Source organism: Tachysurus vachellii, chromosome 19, assembly GCF_030014155.1.
Source record: "Tachysurus vachellii isolate PV-2020 chromosome 19, HZAU_Pvac_v1, whole genome shotgun sequence".
NCBI classification, from domain to species: Eukaryota; Metazoa; Chordata; class Actinopteri; order Siluriformes; family Bagridae; genus Tachysurus; species Tachysurus vachellii.
Window position 1 is genome coordinate 5,114,039 of NC_083478.1, and position 14,130 is coordinate 5,128,168.

A 14,130-nucleotide genomic window follows, 5' to 3' on the forward strand; every position below is an offset into this window, starting at 1 on the left:
CTTAAAGCTATGGGTTTAAGAGAGAGAAAGAGAGAGGGATGGAGGTGAAGGAAGGATGGAGGGAGAGGGTGGGAGAGGGAGGGATGGTGGGGGGGGGAGGGGGGAGGGAGCGGATCGAAACGGTGCTGAAATCTCACAGGTGTTGTAGAGAGGTCGCCTGGACTCGTTCACTCAGACCTGTTCGGCTAATCGGCTAAACTATTACATCCAATCCAATCTCAACTCGTTTCATTCTTTCTTTTTTGTCCCGGTCTCATTTTTTTTCTGTTTATATCGGCGGCAACTTTAACCTTTTGCACTATTTTAGCGCAGATGATTTTTTTGTTTGTTTGTTTGTTTTGTTTAAAGGAATAATGTCTATCTGTGTCGATTTTCCTCCGTTAGTTATCAAAGATATCAAATATTAGATTATCACGCTGCAGTAAGCTAACGCGCGTGGGGGGGAAACAAAGTCCACAGGAGGTGAGCGCGCGCTTCCCGCGCTCTGCGAGTGAGAGGCTTTCGTCCGCTCGCGCGCACAGTCATTAACGGTCGCTGCTGGGAGTGTGTGTCTGACAACGACAGGAAAAAAAAACATTTCCCGAGTAGTATCATCATCATCATCATCATCATCACCATCATCATCCTTAAGAGAGAGAAAGAGAGAGAGAAAACCGACGTCTTAGAACGGTAAGTGTTTTTAAACTTTTTTAATCTTCAACGGTCGAAGTAGCGCGTGACGACTAACGGTTGTTACCTCCACGTGCCAGGTGATAATGTAAATGACAGGTGAAATAGGTGTGGGAGTATATACATATATATGTATAAACTATATATAGATGTGTGTGTGTGTGTGTGTGTGTGTGTGTGTGTATATATATACATATATATATACACATATACATATATATATATATATATACGTATATATATACATATACATATATATACATATACATATATATGTAAAGTGTAAAGTGAGAGATAAACCCGCTGTTATTAGTAAAATATTAATTATAATAAATATTTGTTTTTAAATGTTTTGCAATACTAAAGTAAATTGTGGTAAATATACATCTTTATATTGCTTATAAAAATGTAGACGTTATTGTACACGGATTACAGTTAGTGTACTGGAGTGCAGTGCAATCTTATGCATAATTAAATAGTTTTATAATGGAATATAATGAAACGATGTAGATAATGAAATGAATGAGTGCGGTGCATTGTGTAATGAAATGTATAATGAAAGCACAAGCTGTTTAATAAAGTTTACAGTGAAATAATATACATAATGAAGTGGAATACGATCTACTCTTCGATGTATAAACATTTATTGGAGTATAGTGTATAGTCAAATGTGTAATGGAGTTTCATTTAATTTAATTCTTCACTTGTTTCTTTCTCCAGTTTTAACGTTGCCCACGAAAAGCCGGGATCTGTCTCTAAATCAAGACATTTTCATAATATCCTAAGAAATCAAAGGCTTTTTGCTCAGCCGAAACTCACAGAAACACATACACGGAGTCTTTTTTATGGACATTTACTTCATTTCTCATGCAGCATTCCTACGTCATTACGTTAGTTCTGGATATATCTACAGAGAAACATTAGTCTTGCTTTAGCAAACATATCATTTTGTGACTTCACTTACTGATCTGTGATTACAGAGAGCTTTCAAGAAACTTTTGAGAAAGGGAATGAAAGAAAGGAAAAACAAGTCAACTTCTTTTCAAATCAGCAAAATTTCATAATATAATCACTACAGTAATTGTTGTGCTCATAGTATTACAGTAAATCTACTATTATTAGGAATCCAGAGCTCACTTGTATCTTTGTACTCTTTTTTCCTTCCACTCCGTTATATTTTCAACTGCCACCCTTCAGTCTCTCTTCTTTTCCTTCCTGTAATCCCTTAGCCCCATTTCCTCTCTGTATGCTCCACACTCTTCACAGCCCGTTCACCTCATCCATAAATTCATCCATTATTCTTGTCCCCATTGCTCTTATCCTTCCTTAGACATCTTTGTTGCTGGCATTCATTTTTATACACAGAAAAAAAACATAATCCCCCTTTTCATACTGCCAGTGTGTGTTTTTTTGCACTACACCATCCACACTGGCGGGCACCATTCCGCCCAAAGGAGACGAGGACTTTCTTGCGCTGGCCGCCTCCCGGCTCAGCCGCCGCAAGCGCGTCATAGGGGCGGCAGTAGGTGTGGCCATGGTGCTTATTCTCTTGGTTGCCATACCTCTATTGGTTCACAGCACCAAAGGGGGTGGAGCTGGAAGTGCCGGAAGTCATTATGAAATGCTTGGCAGTTGTCGCATGGTCTGTGACCCCTACACCCCATCACAACATGGCCAGGAATTGACATCTGTATCACCGCGGCCTCCTGAGATCACAAGCCGAAGAGGGAAGCCTGGGTACAGAGGGCCTCCGGGACCCCCAGGTCCACAAGGACCCCCTGGAGAGCCAGGAAAGCCTGGACCACAAGGACCCCCAGGACCTGGCCCAAATGGTTATGTGCCATCTATCTACACTCCAAAAATTGCTTTCTATGCAGGCCTGAGGAAGCAGCACGAAGGAAGTGAAGTGCTCAAGTTCGATGATGTGGTCACCAATGTGGGCAACTACTATGAACCCACGACTGGCAAGTTCACTTGTCCCCTTCCTGGCATCTACTACTTCACCTACCATGTTCTCATGAGAGGAGGAGATGGAACCAGCATGTGGGCAGACCTAAAAAAAAATGGACAGGTAAGATCGGTTTTATGAAACATTCGAAGAATTTGAAAGTCTGAGGTTTACATACTTTTCCCTCCTTTCACTATATTTTAGACATAATTTCTTTTAGCATTTGAATTGAATTAGGGAATTGAATTAGGAACAAGTCTACGAAAAGTATTTTATTGTGAGTATTTCTACATCACTGCAACCACGGCTAGGTTGGTATCTACTGTATGCAAAAGTCCTGCCTTTTTTCGAATGATTCCTGACTTGTCGGGTGCTTATAGTGCATTCTTTTCAAGCACAATTCTCAAAGCTGGGACCTGGCCCAAATGGTTACGCTTCTTTACACTTGGTGTTGTTGTATTTCCTAAAGTATCAGGATAATATCTACATCAGGATTATCTATATAAGAATATGTCATAACACACATCGTCCAAGACTGGTGAACTGGTATCTATAAGAAGATTTACAAACTTTTTATGGCATGCCAATTGTGTTGATTTACAAGAAAACCCCATAGGAAGTTGGTGGTCAAATTTATTGAGCTGTTTTCAAATATTAAAAGAAAAATATACAGTATTTAACACATCTTAACTGCAGGTGCACAAACATGTGGATAAAGTCTCATGACACAATACAGATGCAAGAGGCAAGAAATGACAAGGTGTAAAATAATCTTAACATATGGGCGATTATTTTAACAAATCCTAGATAGTAGATTGATGTACACTTTACATTTTTAAAAGAAATGTGAACATCACGGTCTGTGTCTCCTGGATTGTTGAAATGCATCAGCTGGGCACCTAGTGGAGATGAGCTCCTAGTGTCCTCCTTTTAGAGCATTGATACATTTAGTATAAAGAGCACCATGTATGTGGTCTTGACCTTACCTAAAAATGTCAAGGATTTAGGAAGCACACAGCTAAAAAAAAAATGGATAAAAACGAAAAATATATTTATACTATATGGCTTGGTATGTGGACACCTGACCCTCACACTTGTATGTGGGCCTTATTCTATCTGTTGCCAAAGTAAAAAGTGAAAGCATTGTAAATTAATGGGTATGTGAATGTGTGTGTGTTTTGCAGTGTCCTGCGCTAAACTTCTTGGAATAGGCTTCGTTGTGTGAATAAGATCATACAGATCAGGAGCATTAGTTAATGTTCACTTCAAACATCAGTTTGGAGGAATAATGTGATCTTGGTGACTTTAACCATGGCATGAATGTTGGTGATAGATGTGCTAGTTTGAGTATTTTAGAAACTGCTGATCTCCTGGGAATTTCATGCACAAAATGGTGTACAGTGTACAGTTACTGGAAAAGTTTTTGTTTTTCACATTAATCCGTGTAAACTCTGTCGTATGGAAATCCGAGGAGATCGGCAGTTTCTGAAATACTCATCCCATTTTGATGCTTGTTGTGAACATTAACTGAAGCTCTTGACCTCTATCTGTATGACTTTATGCATTATGCAGCTGCCTCATGATTCAGTGATACAGTTAATATGCTTCCATTCAGATGTGTGTTACCTGCCTTCTACATGGACTGCTACGACAAGTCAGGTGTCCAAATGTTTAGGTGACATGAATAAGACAAAAGTATTTTTCTGGTGTTCCTTGCAGCATTATGAAAGGTTTTTAAATGCAATTTAGAAGTGAACTATTTTAAACATACTACCATGGGGAAATTTTATATGCTTACAGTTACCAAATATAGTCCATCTGTTGCTTGTTTTAATACACCCCACTGCCGGATTAAGAGTATCAGAGCATAAGAGTATATAGCAGATAGCTCACACTGTGCTTCAAAAATGATAAGCTATGGTGTACACGTACATTGTGGATGTAATAAAGTGGGCAGTAAGTGTACAGAGTTTAAAACCCCGGTGAAAATGTTGCCGATAAAATATGGTGCATCTCACCAGGTTTAAAGCCTTCAAAGACTCTGATTCTTCAGTCACATTTTATCACTGCTAATTAACAAATAGATTTTCTCCTTGATTATCACCTTACAGGAAGTGCAGTAAGCGTAAACATATATGACTGTCAAGGTGTGGACGAGCTAGTTTGCATGTCAAATAAATAAATAATGAATGCAAAATTGACAGCTTATTCATCCAGTTGTCTAGTCCCTTGACACTAATTAAAGACTAAAGGCAAGACATGGACAGCAGAAAAAAAAAGTGTTTTCAAATCTACTGTGGATTTCAGAGATTATACAACCTGTAAAATTAATAGTAATAAAGCCGCCCCACTCCCATTTGCTATGTCAGAGGGAAAATCTGAAGGCGCACTGCCAGACGTATACGCAAAACGCAAAAATACCTGTTTCTTTTCAAGTAAGGAATGAAAAGTTGAAAAGCACTGATTCTTAATGTCAGCTGTTCTGTCTGAATGTGCGGGCACATCGTGTGAAGAGCTCAGAGTGAATGCACATTAAAAAGGACCCTGCACAGTTTAGTATTGTCATGCACATCCACTCCTCCTATTAAATCATTTATAACCCTTAGATTGGATCCTCTGCCCACCACCCCTGCCCCCTCTTCTGTATTTCATTGATTGCCCATTAATTATCTTTTCACTCAATTCAATTATTTAACCATCTCCGTCTATCTCATACCCATCAGGTGGCTCTACTTTACTAGGCTTGATGGCCTTTATGACAGGCATATGTATGCGTGTGTGTGTGTGTGTGTGTGTGTGTGTGTCTGTAGGTGTGACATTGGCTTCACTAGTGTAATGTAATGTGGAAAAAAACAGCCTTTTGCAACAGAAATGGAGTGCAAAACACCTCAGGCTATATCAGTGAAGTAAATAGTAAATGAGTAAATAGCACAGAATTTAAATTTGAAAGCACTCAGTGAATGTAGATATCTGTAGACCCACACTGTGCATGAATAATAAAAACTCAAGTGAATGATTTTGACAGATGCTGTGAGAATTGAATTCCCAGAGGTGTCATCTCAGTGGAGGCACCAAACTTTAGGAATTACAAGCGTCATGTTATGTTAATTTGTAAAAGGTTACGTTTCTATATAAACAAAATGACCCTGTTGCTATAGCGGTGCTAAAGTTGGAAGTAAACCACAGCATAATCGAGCGATACTTTTATTACACTTTGGATAATAAGAAAGTACTGATGTACAGTGTTTGCTTTGGTTCATGGAAGACATGTTGTATTGAGACAGATGAGACTGAGAACAATATGGTAGCCCAGTAGGTGTCCTGGGGACATCAATGTACATGTGAATTTTGAAACAAACCAAGGAATAGATGCTTTTACATTAGTGGAAGCTATGATGGGAGAGAAGGCTGACGTTTGACAGAAAGAGCATGATAGATAGCTCAATTGAGGATTGTGGACTGAAAGTAAGGGCAGAGACAGATGGAGAAGCAGTCATGTCATGGCTAGACAGGTTAACAAGGTGTCTAGGACAATAAAAAGTAACCAAGAAAAAACTAGACTACAGGTAGACATTAGAGTTTGTTTACAAATTATGAATGTCGATGGACGTCAGGGAGTTAATTAAAGCAGGGAGTCTCTGATGGCTCCTCCTGGGTATATTCTGCATACTGCTTCACCTGGTTCAGAGATGCAGCGTGCATCTGGAAAAGCTGTCTGCACCTCAGTCATGATGGACAGTGAAAGCTGTTCTCGGAGGGACTCGGCCGTGTGGCTGAGACAGTTTGTTCGAAGTCAGACCCTAGCCATGGGAGGCTAAGGGCTCCCAAGGGTGTGCCTTTGCTGTGACAGAACTATGCGTCTGCCAGAGACTGCTAATCCATTGCCTTAAGTAAATCTTGTTGGCATTTCAGCTCCTTCAAATGACCTTTTGGCCATAATACCCCGCTAGGGTTTCATAAGACGGGCCATGAGTTATGGGACTGAAGTCAGTGTATTGGTCAAAATTTGACACTGGTCAAAATTTAAATAGTTCTGATGGACAAGGGTGTAAAAGTCACAAGCGAACATGTGCTAGAAATAGATTGAGCTGTGTGGAATTATAATTGCAGGCTGAGGTTACCACCTCATTTGGATTCAGTTTGACTTTACAGTATGACTGGTAAGATGTGATGGAAGAAGCAATTATGTTGGTGGTCACATGTTGAAAAATATTTCCTGCTCATTTGTTTGCTGTATCTCAGCACCTGCTGCAGCTGAAGTGAATTCATTAGCACATATTAGGTGAACATGGATAGTTAGTGCTCCAACGCTATCATTCCAGATCTGCTCTCTTTTACTTGCCTGTGTGTGTGTGTAAGGCTACTAATCAAATAAATATGATTTGTCCAGTCAGTTTAGCTTTTGCTTTTTCTCCTTTTGCTCTTGTATCTTGTGAAGACTTTAACTTTAACATCTGTGGTTATTCTCATGCAGAGGTTACATAACTCCGATTTGAAGTTTGTTCTCTGATGATGGAGTAACAGCAGATGAAAGATGTGGAAACATGAAAAGATTTGTTCAGTGGCAATGACAGCACAAGCATTAGAGGTGGCATCTTTATTGTTCTGGCATGGTCAGAATAATGAGCTGTTTTTCCAGCATCTCTTTCTTAATGCTAATGTGGATTTGATTCACAATACAGCAGTGGTATTATATGTCATCTTTGGCTAAATGGGAACGTTTTTTTTCATTCTCATCATTAATTTCCCTGGTGTTGTAAATCTTTTAATTCATACTCCCATGGCACTGCTATGTATTTCAGAATCCAGGGAATAAAGTAGACTAATACACATTTTATCCTCTTTCATTTAACCATTGGTTTTTTTTTCCTTTCACTGTCATACACTCCTTTAATAGACCACCAAAAGGTCAAGCTTTCTTGCACTCTAGTGTAATAAATGCCATCGCCTGTCTGTTAATGACTGTAATAAATGTCTTCTCAAGCAGCATCATAGACACGATACAGTTGAGGTATAATGAGTGGCCGTGGCGGGTTGACATTCTGTAATGACCAAATATATTCAACTGAAATCACACTAATGAATGAAGACCTTATAACGATCTAGGAGTATTCTTTTGTCCCGTCTGATTATTCTTATGCACAATTTGTAATACTGACCATAGTCATTTACCATATAAGTGGACATAATGTCTTACGGATGGTATATTGTTGATCCATAAATATTAAATACTAGCCCAATTAAACCATAATTCTATGAACAACTCAAGTGACTGCTTGGCTCGCTTTAATCTTGTACACCCCATGGGGGGACGGAAAAGCTATTCAATAAATGTTCCATTTCCAACCCTTTGGTTTCCCCTCTCCCTCTGCTACTATGCACTTGGTCCCTTAGGTAAGTTTAAGAGCTAGTTTTCCATTGTCTCCGGTCTAAGAGGCCTGTATATCACACAGAATGAATCCTGTCAGTTTTATTACCACTGGAGCACAGCAGCAACTGATAAAAACAAGACTTCATATACCCTCACATCTCTTTGGTCTTACAAAATAGCCTCGCTTGATCAGTCTGTTATCCCTACCCCCTCCTGGTCTTCTCTTGCCTTGTCTGTTGTCTGCCTCTTGCTTCACATCTATGCTTGTGTGTAAAATGCCAATGCAGCTGCGCCCTCTTTCTCTCCCCTCCATGTCTCCCTCCCTCCTTCCCTCCCTCCCTTTCGTTTAATGGTGCCCCTGTAATGAAAGGCGCTAGCAGAACAAGCCCCCAGCAGGCCCGAGGGTCCTTGCTCACAGCCAGAGCCGAGATCAAGTCAGTGTGGTGTTTCACAAGCAGCTCGCGCCTATGTCAATATCCATCTCCGTTCCAATCCACAGTAATCCTGAAACATCTCCTGCTTACTCGTCCACCTCCCCACCACCACCCAACATTTCACTTATATTTGACAAAATACCGGAACACAGCAAATGAGCAAAAGCATGTTTTGCCTTGAGGATGGTGGATGCTGCTGCTGTCCAAAGTACACAATGTAACCCATCCCAAAAGTACAAAGCAGTAATCGATGAGGACATAGAAACAGGCTTAAATGTTCTGCACATGGTGTTGGCTAATTAAAGTGACCACTTGCATTTTGGTATTGAACGTAGAAGTGTGCCTGAGGGAGAGAGACGCCCTTTTCACTGTTCGGCAGTCTTAATGAGCGCAATGACATGCTCTTGACATCGATGAGATGAGGAAGCCAGGCCATCACTGTCACACACACACACACACACACACACACACACACACACACAATGACACATTTTCTATATTGAACATGTCTGCTGACAGAATATCTCTCCTTTTGGATTTTTCACTTTGTGCCCACATCTATATATGTTTGTTGCCAGTGATTTACAAATAGTTTGTTCCGTGGATCTATTTACAACACATTAACAAACACAAATCAACACAAATTAACCTCAACTATTTCAGAAAGCGAAATATTTCAAACCTCAAAAATCTGTATTCAATGATAATGAACTTACTGGCAGCACACTCCAGTCAATTTACAAATTATTGACTGAGCTGTTTTGCAACCAGAATCTGTTGCAAAGTGCTAATAGAGTGTGTCTCTTACATTATTATCATGAGTACACAGTTCACCAAATATCAGTATTCAAGGTTTAGGAACATTTGTGTATCAAAAGGAAAGGTGTTTGGTTTTGGCTTTGTTAATAGTTTAAACAGTTTAAGACCTGCTGTGGAGACCTAGTGCACATCCACACTATTTTTATTGCCTAATACAATATATTTTTATATAGTTTTAGAGAGCATTCTGGCAAAATACTTCTCTGTGCAGTTTTTTATTTTTTATAAATAACCGAATAAATTACGGCCAATATTTAAATATATGAAAATATTACATATTGTTCAGCTCAGTAGTATAATGTGATTTCAGTGTAAAGCAGTAATCAGTGAACCTCAACATACGTGTTCTGAATCTATTTTATTATTTCGCTATGCAAAAAAGGCACTTGATAACATAAAATGTGTATGTGATAACTAAAAAGGCTAAAAAGATGTATGGTAAACAATTAATCCAATGGCTATCTCTTGGTATATATTTTTTCCCAGAGTGTGCCTGTTAGGGGAGATTGTCTGCAAAGCTTGACAGGAATTGAGTGGTGACATCGTAGTCAGTCACAGAGCAAAGCACTAGAAAAATGATGGCCGGGACCTGGCAACGGAAACACCCAAAGACTCAATAAATTACATGCACTGTCTACCTAGGATTTATATTTTATTCTGGAAATGAATACATATGATTTCACCATAGTCATTAGAGCTAGTCTGTCTGAAAGTATGCAAAGATTTAGCATGGGGGTGTCTTCAGGTTCCTTTTAAATGTCTCAGTGTGGAATGTAATTAAATGTTTTCACCTGAAAAATTTCTCTGAGTCAGACAAATCAAATCACATCATGCCAAAGGAAGATGAAGTTTTGTCAATCGTATCACAGCTTTCTGAACCCCCTTAATTGTAGAGTCTGTTGAAGTGTAGATATCTGTGTGTCTACATGACTAAGCCCAATTTAAAATGTTAACAAACAATAGATCCACTCCGATGCCAAGTCGATACAGCAGATCCTTGATGCAGAATTTAAATAAGCCTGTGCTTGTGGCGTGTAGTCTCTGAAAGATGGGCACAGGATGTGTTTCTCAATTCAACAGGTCGATACTGGAAAGAGATACAGTGTGTGTTTACACACCTCCATAGCAAGCCTTATTCCACAGGTTGGACCATACGAGCAGCGGCTTTACGAGAGATCGATAAAGGAGAGTATGGAAGTAGACTCGATCCATTTAGTTTCACCGGCCTTGCTGTCAGGCAGTCCACAAAACCACACAGGAGGAGAAAACCTTGAACGCAATTAAAAAGCCAGTTTACAGGAACATGTAAAAGAGAATACACCAGATAAGTATAGATATGGCACCCAAACACTATTCACATGCTTCTGATACCCAGACAATTTAAAATCACTCACTTGCAAGTAATTGTCAAGCAAGTAATAATAAATACAAAATGAAATCACATTATTATTATTATTATTATTATTATTATTATTATTATTATTATTATTGTTACTACTACTACTACTAATAATAATAATAATATTTTAATTATTCAGCATATTACAATCACCCTAAACTTTAATGCTAAACCCTTGCAGAGATAGTCAAAGTTGTGTTGAATTTAAAGTAGGTATTAACCATATAAACCAAAACAATTAAACAAACAAACAAACACACAAAAGGCAGGTGCCTTTCCAGCCTTATAGCTCCAGGGTCCTCAGTTTGTCTGAGTGTTTGTTTGTTCTCTCCATGTTCACATGGGTTATGTGCAGCATGCTAAATTGCCCCTAGGTGTAAGTATGTATGCAAATATGTATAGTTGTGCAGGGTGTATTTTTACCTCAAACTCAGTTTTTCTATGACAGGCCCAAGATCCACCATGCCTTTCTATACTGTAGCATTACAATTTCCCTTCAACTAAGAGGCTCAAACCAAGGTCTCTGAAGGCATGATTCATCAAGTTTGGAGTGGAAGAACTCGAGTGGACTGTACAGAGCCCTGACCTGAAACCCAATGAACACCTTTGAAGAACTAAAAAGTAAAGGATATGACATCAAAGGGGGTCTAAATCATTCAACAATCACATATGGGTGTGATGGTTAGACATCTATGACCTTTTGGCTATATAGTGTAATATGTATTTCTTGATCAAGACAAGTGTGTATGTGCTTAAGTGACTTCAGTGTGACTTCAGGAACTGCTATTATTATTATTATTATTATTATTATTATTATTATTATTCAGTGTTAAAAATGAATCCTAAATGACTCCTACAATGATGTGCCATATATAGATGTGTTATGCTGTTCTGTCTGACCCTGTTAAGTGCATGTAAGAACGATGAAGAGTGAAGTCTAAGCATCCCCCTGTCCTTCCTCTAACCATGCCTCTATTTCTCTCTGTGACAGGTGAGGGCCAGTGCTATCGCCCAGGATGCAGACCAGAATTATGACTACGCTTCTAACAGTGTGATCCTGCATTTGGATGTAGGGGACGAGGTGTGTGTGCAACTAGACGGGGGGAAAGTCCATGGGGGAAACACCAACAAATACAGCACCTTCTCCGGGTTCCTCATCTACCCTGACTGATTATTCATTACTACATAACTGCTCACAATGCTGCTCAGTATACACACACACACACGCACACACACACAGACCTGAAATAAGGGACATGCACATGGTTTGATGCTGGGGCAGAAGGGCTTCCCTGACATGATATCATGAGCGAAGTGTTACTTTCATTAAGCAGGTTCTTTTCAGACATGTTGTTTGTATGAGTATGCAAATGATGGTAATATGCTCTACTTATATGAATGCAAATTTCCAAAAAAAAAATGTATAATAGATATTGCGTATAGAAATATATCTACTGAAGTGTTATCCTCCCTCAGCACTTGCAGCATTAGGTGTACATGTGTTGATGTTATACAAGTCGCGTCATTTTTTGCGTGTCTCACTTCAGTATTTAATTTTCTTCACACGTCTCTGGGCGCACGTTCCTGAAGTTGGACAAAGCTATTATACACACAGCCAAGGCTTGGTGGAAGAGATTTCCATGGTCTTGTTTTCACTAACAGAAGGACTGATTGGATAGCGTGGCACAGTTCAATACAATGACATATGTATGCGCACACACACCACCACTGTGGGCCTGTGATTAATCTAAGTTCCCTGGTTCAATTAATTTGACTTAAAGTGATCGCTTTGGCTGTCAGTGTGGAATTGGAGATACGGCCTGTGCGCATGGACATGCGGGGTGTGTGTGTTCAAACACACAGTGCTTGAGCTGTGTGAACATAGATTATCAATGTGTCTGAGCCCTGCCCCAGAATAAAGCATTGATATACTGGCTTAGGGTAGCTATCTCCAGCTTGACTAATGATAAAATCTGACCAAAATAGGAAGTAATAAAATCCAAAGAGTCTGTCTAAAAGGTGTTTTTTTTTGCCTTACAAAAGCTAACAGTGATTAAGTACACTGATTTTAAATTAAATGAATTGGTTTAATTGCTAAAAGTATCTGTTCATGCTTCATTAAACTCTTCTCATGTGATAATTGAAATGTAATGACTGCTAAATTAAGCAAATCAGATCTGACAAAAAGAAAGAAAAGGAAATGCTCAACATAAGCAGCGATTTGTATTTTGTTTATGCAAATTTTGAACGGGTAATATAGCTACATTGAATTCTCTGATTGTATTGTATTTTATGTGTTTGTAAAAGTATATCATGGCCAAATGCATATTAATTATTTATTTTATTTTTCAAAAAAAAAATTTTTTTTTTCAAAAAATTAACATTTAGGGCAGTCCTGAGTGTGTGTTTGTAAGACAGTATGTTTCAGTTGTAGCGGAAATTATACAGATTCTCTGCATCATACAGTGTTCCTGTAATTTTACTGAACTGTGTAATCAGAAATGCTCGATTCTGGAAATCTTACAATAATTCTGTGCACAGTGGGATTTGGCAGGACACAAGTGAAGCTATGTGCAAATATAACAAAATGCAAATGCACATCAATATATCCATAAATCAAGCTCCATTTCGTCTCATAACAACAACTCTATAATAAAGAATGTGTAAATAGCATTAACTGGTTTCTTCCCTTTGTTTAGAAATCTATATGTCAAAGATAAAGAAATCAGATTGATTATAAGGTGGTGATTAATTTTCTATAAACTGTTGGTGCTGGCTATACATCAAATCCCAGATTTATATTAATACTCTCATTCTGATATGTTTCTATAAAGTGTTTCTTTTGTAAAACCTTCACAGAGATTTTATAAAGAACGCTCCATGACTTAAGGGAGGTAATCTGAAATTACTTAACAATGAAAATCTATAATCACTGATAAAGAAAAATATTCTGTATGGAGATGTTTATATAACATTTATGATGTTATATATTCAGTGTCAGTGTTTTGTTAAGTATTCTACTTTGGGAAAGTCTTTACGTTATAGGAGTTCGCATTTTCTGGTTTACCGATAATGTGAAAAGCTGTGTGTTTTTTTTTAAACTTATAAAGATCCAAAAAGAGTGGTTTGTCAGGGAAAGATTAAAGGAAAGTAATTAAGACATTTGCCCATTGGACATTCCACAGCATTACATTTTGATATAAAAACTATGACGTTTGGCAAAAGGTAAAAGTAACAGAACACTTTGGGGTGGTATAAAAGTAATTCCACTTTGCATCGGGGCACAAAACAACACCCCTTCCTTGATGTGAAGTGTATTATTCATTATCTAAACTATATATACACATACATATATTTCTGTTAATAGTTAGAACTGAATTCGTTTTGGTTGTATGTATCTGTCAGTACCATCTTATGATGACCTTATGATGAAAAACAGTGTCGCTGATATATTTTTTAATTTTTAAAAAAATTTCTTTTAAATTAGACT

General features: G+C 38.4%; 1 protein-coding gene across 1 annotated transcript; it reads left to right on the top strand.

Moving 5' to 3' along the window:
• The first annotated feature begins 2,197 nt into the window (after positions 1 to 2,197).
• On the top strand, positions 2,198 to 11,863 carry c1ql4a (complement component 1, q subcomponent-like 4). Its single transcript, XM_060894202.1, has 2 exons — positions 2,198 to 2,740; positions 11,632 to 11,863. The coding sequence occupies exons 1-2, from the start codon at positions 2,204 to 2,206 to the stop codon at positions 11,809 to 11,811; spliced, it is 717 nt and encodes a 238-aa protein (XP_060750185.1). The 5' UTR covers positions 2,198 to 2,203; the 3' UTR covers positions 11,812 to 11,863.
• Positions 11,864 to 14,130: the final 2,267 nt, after the last annotated feature.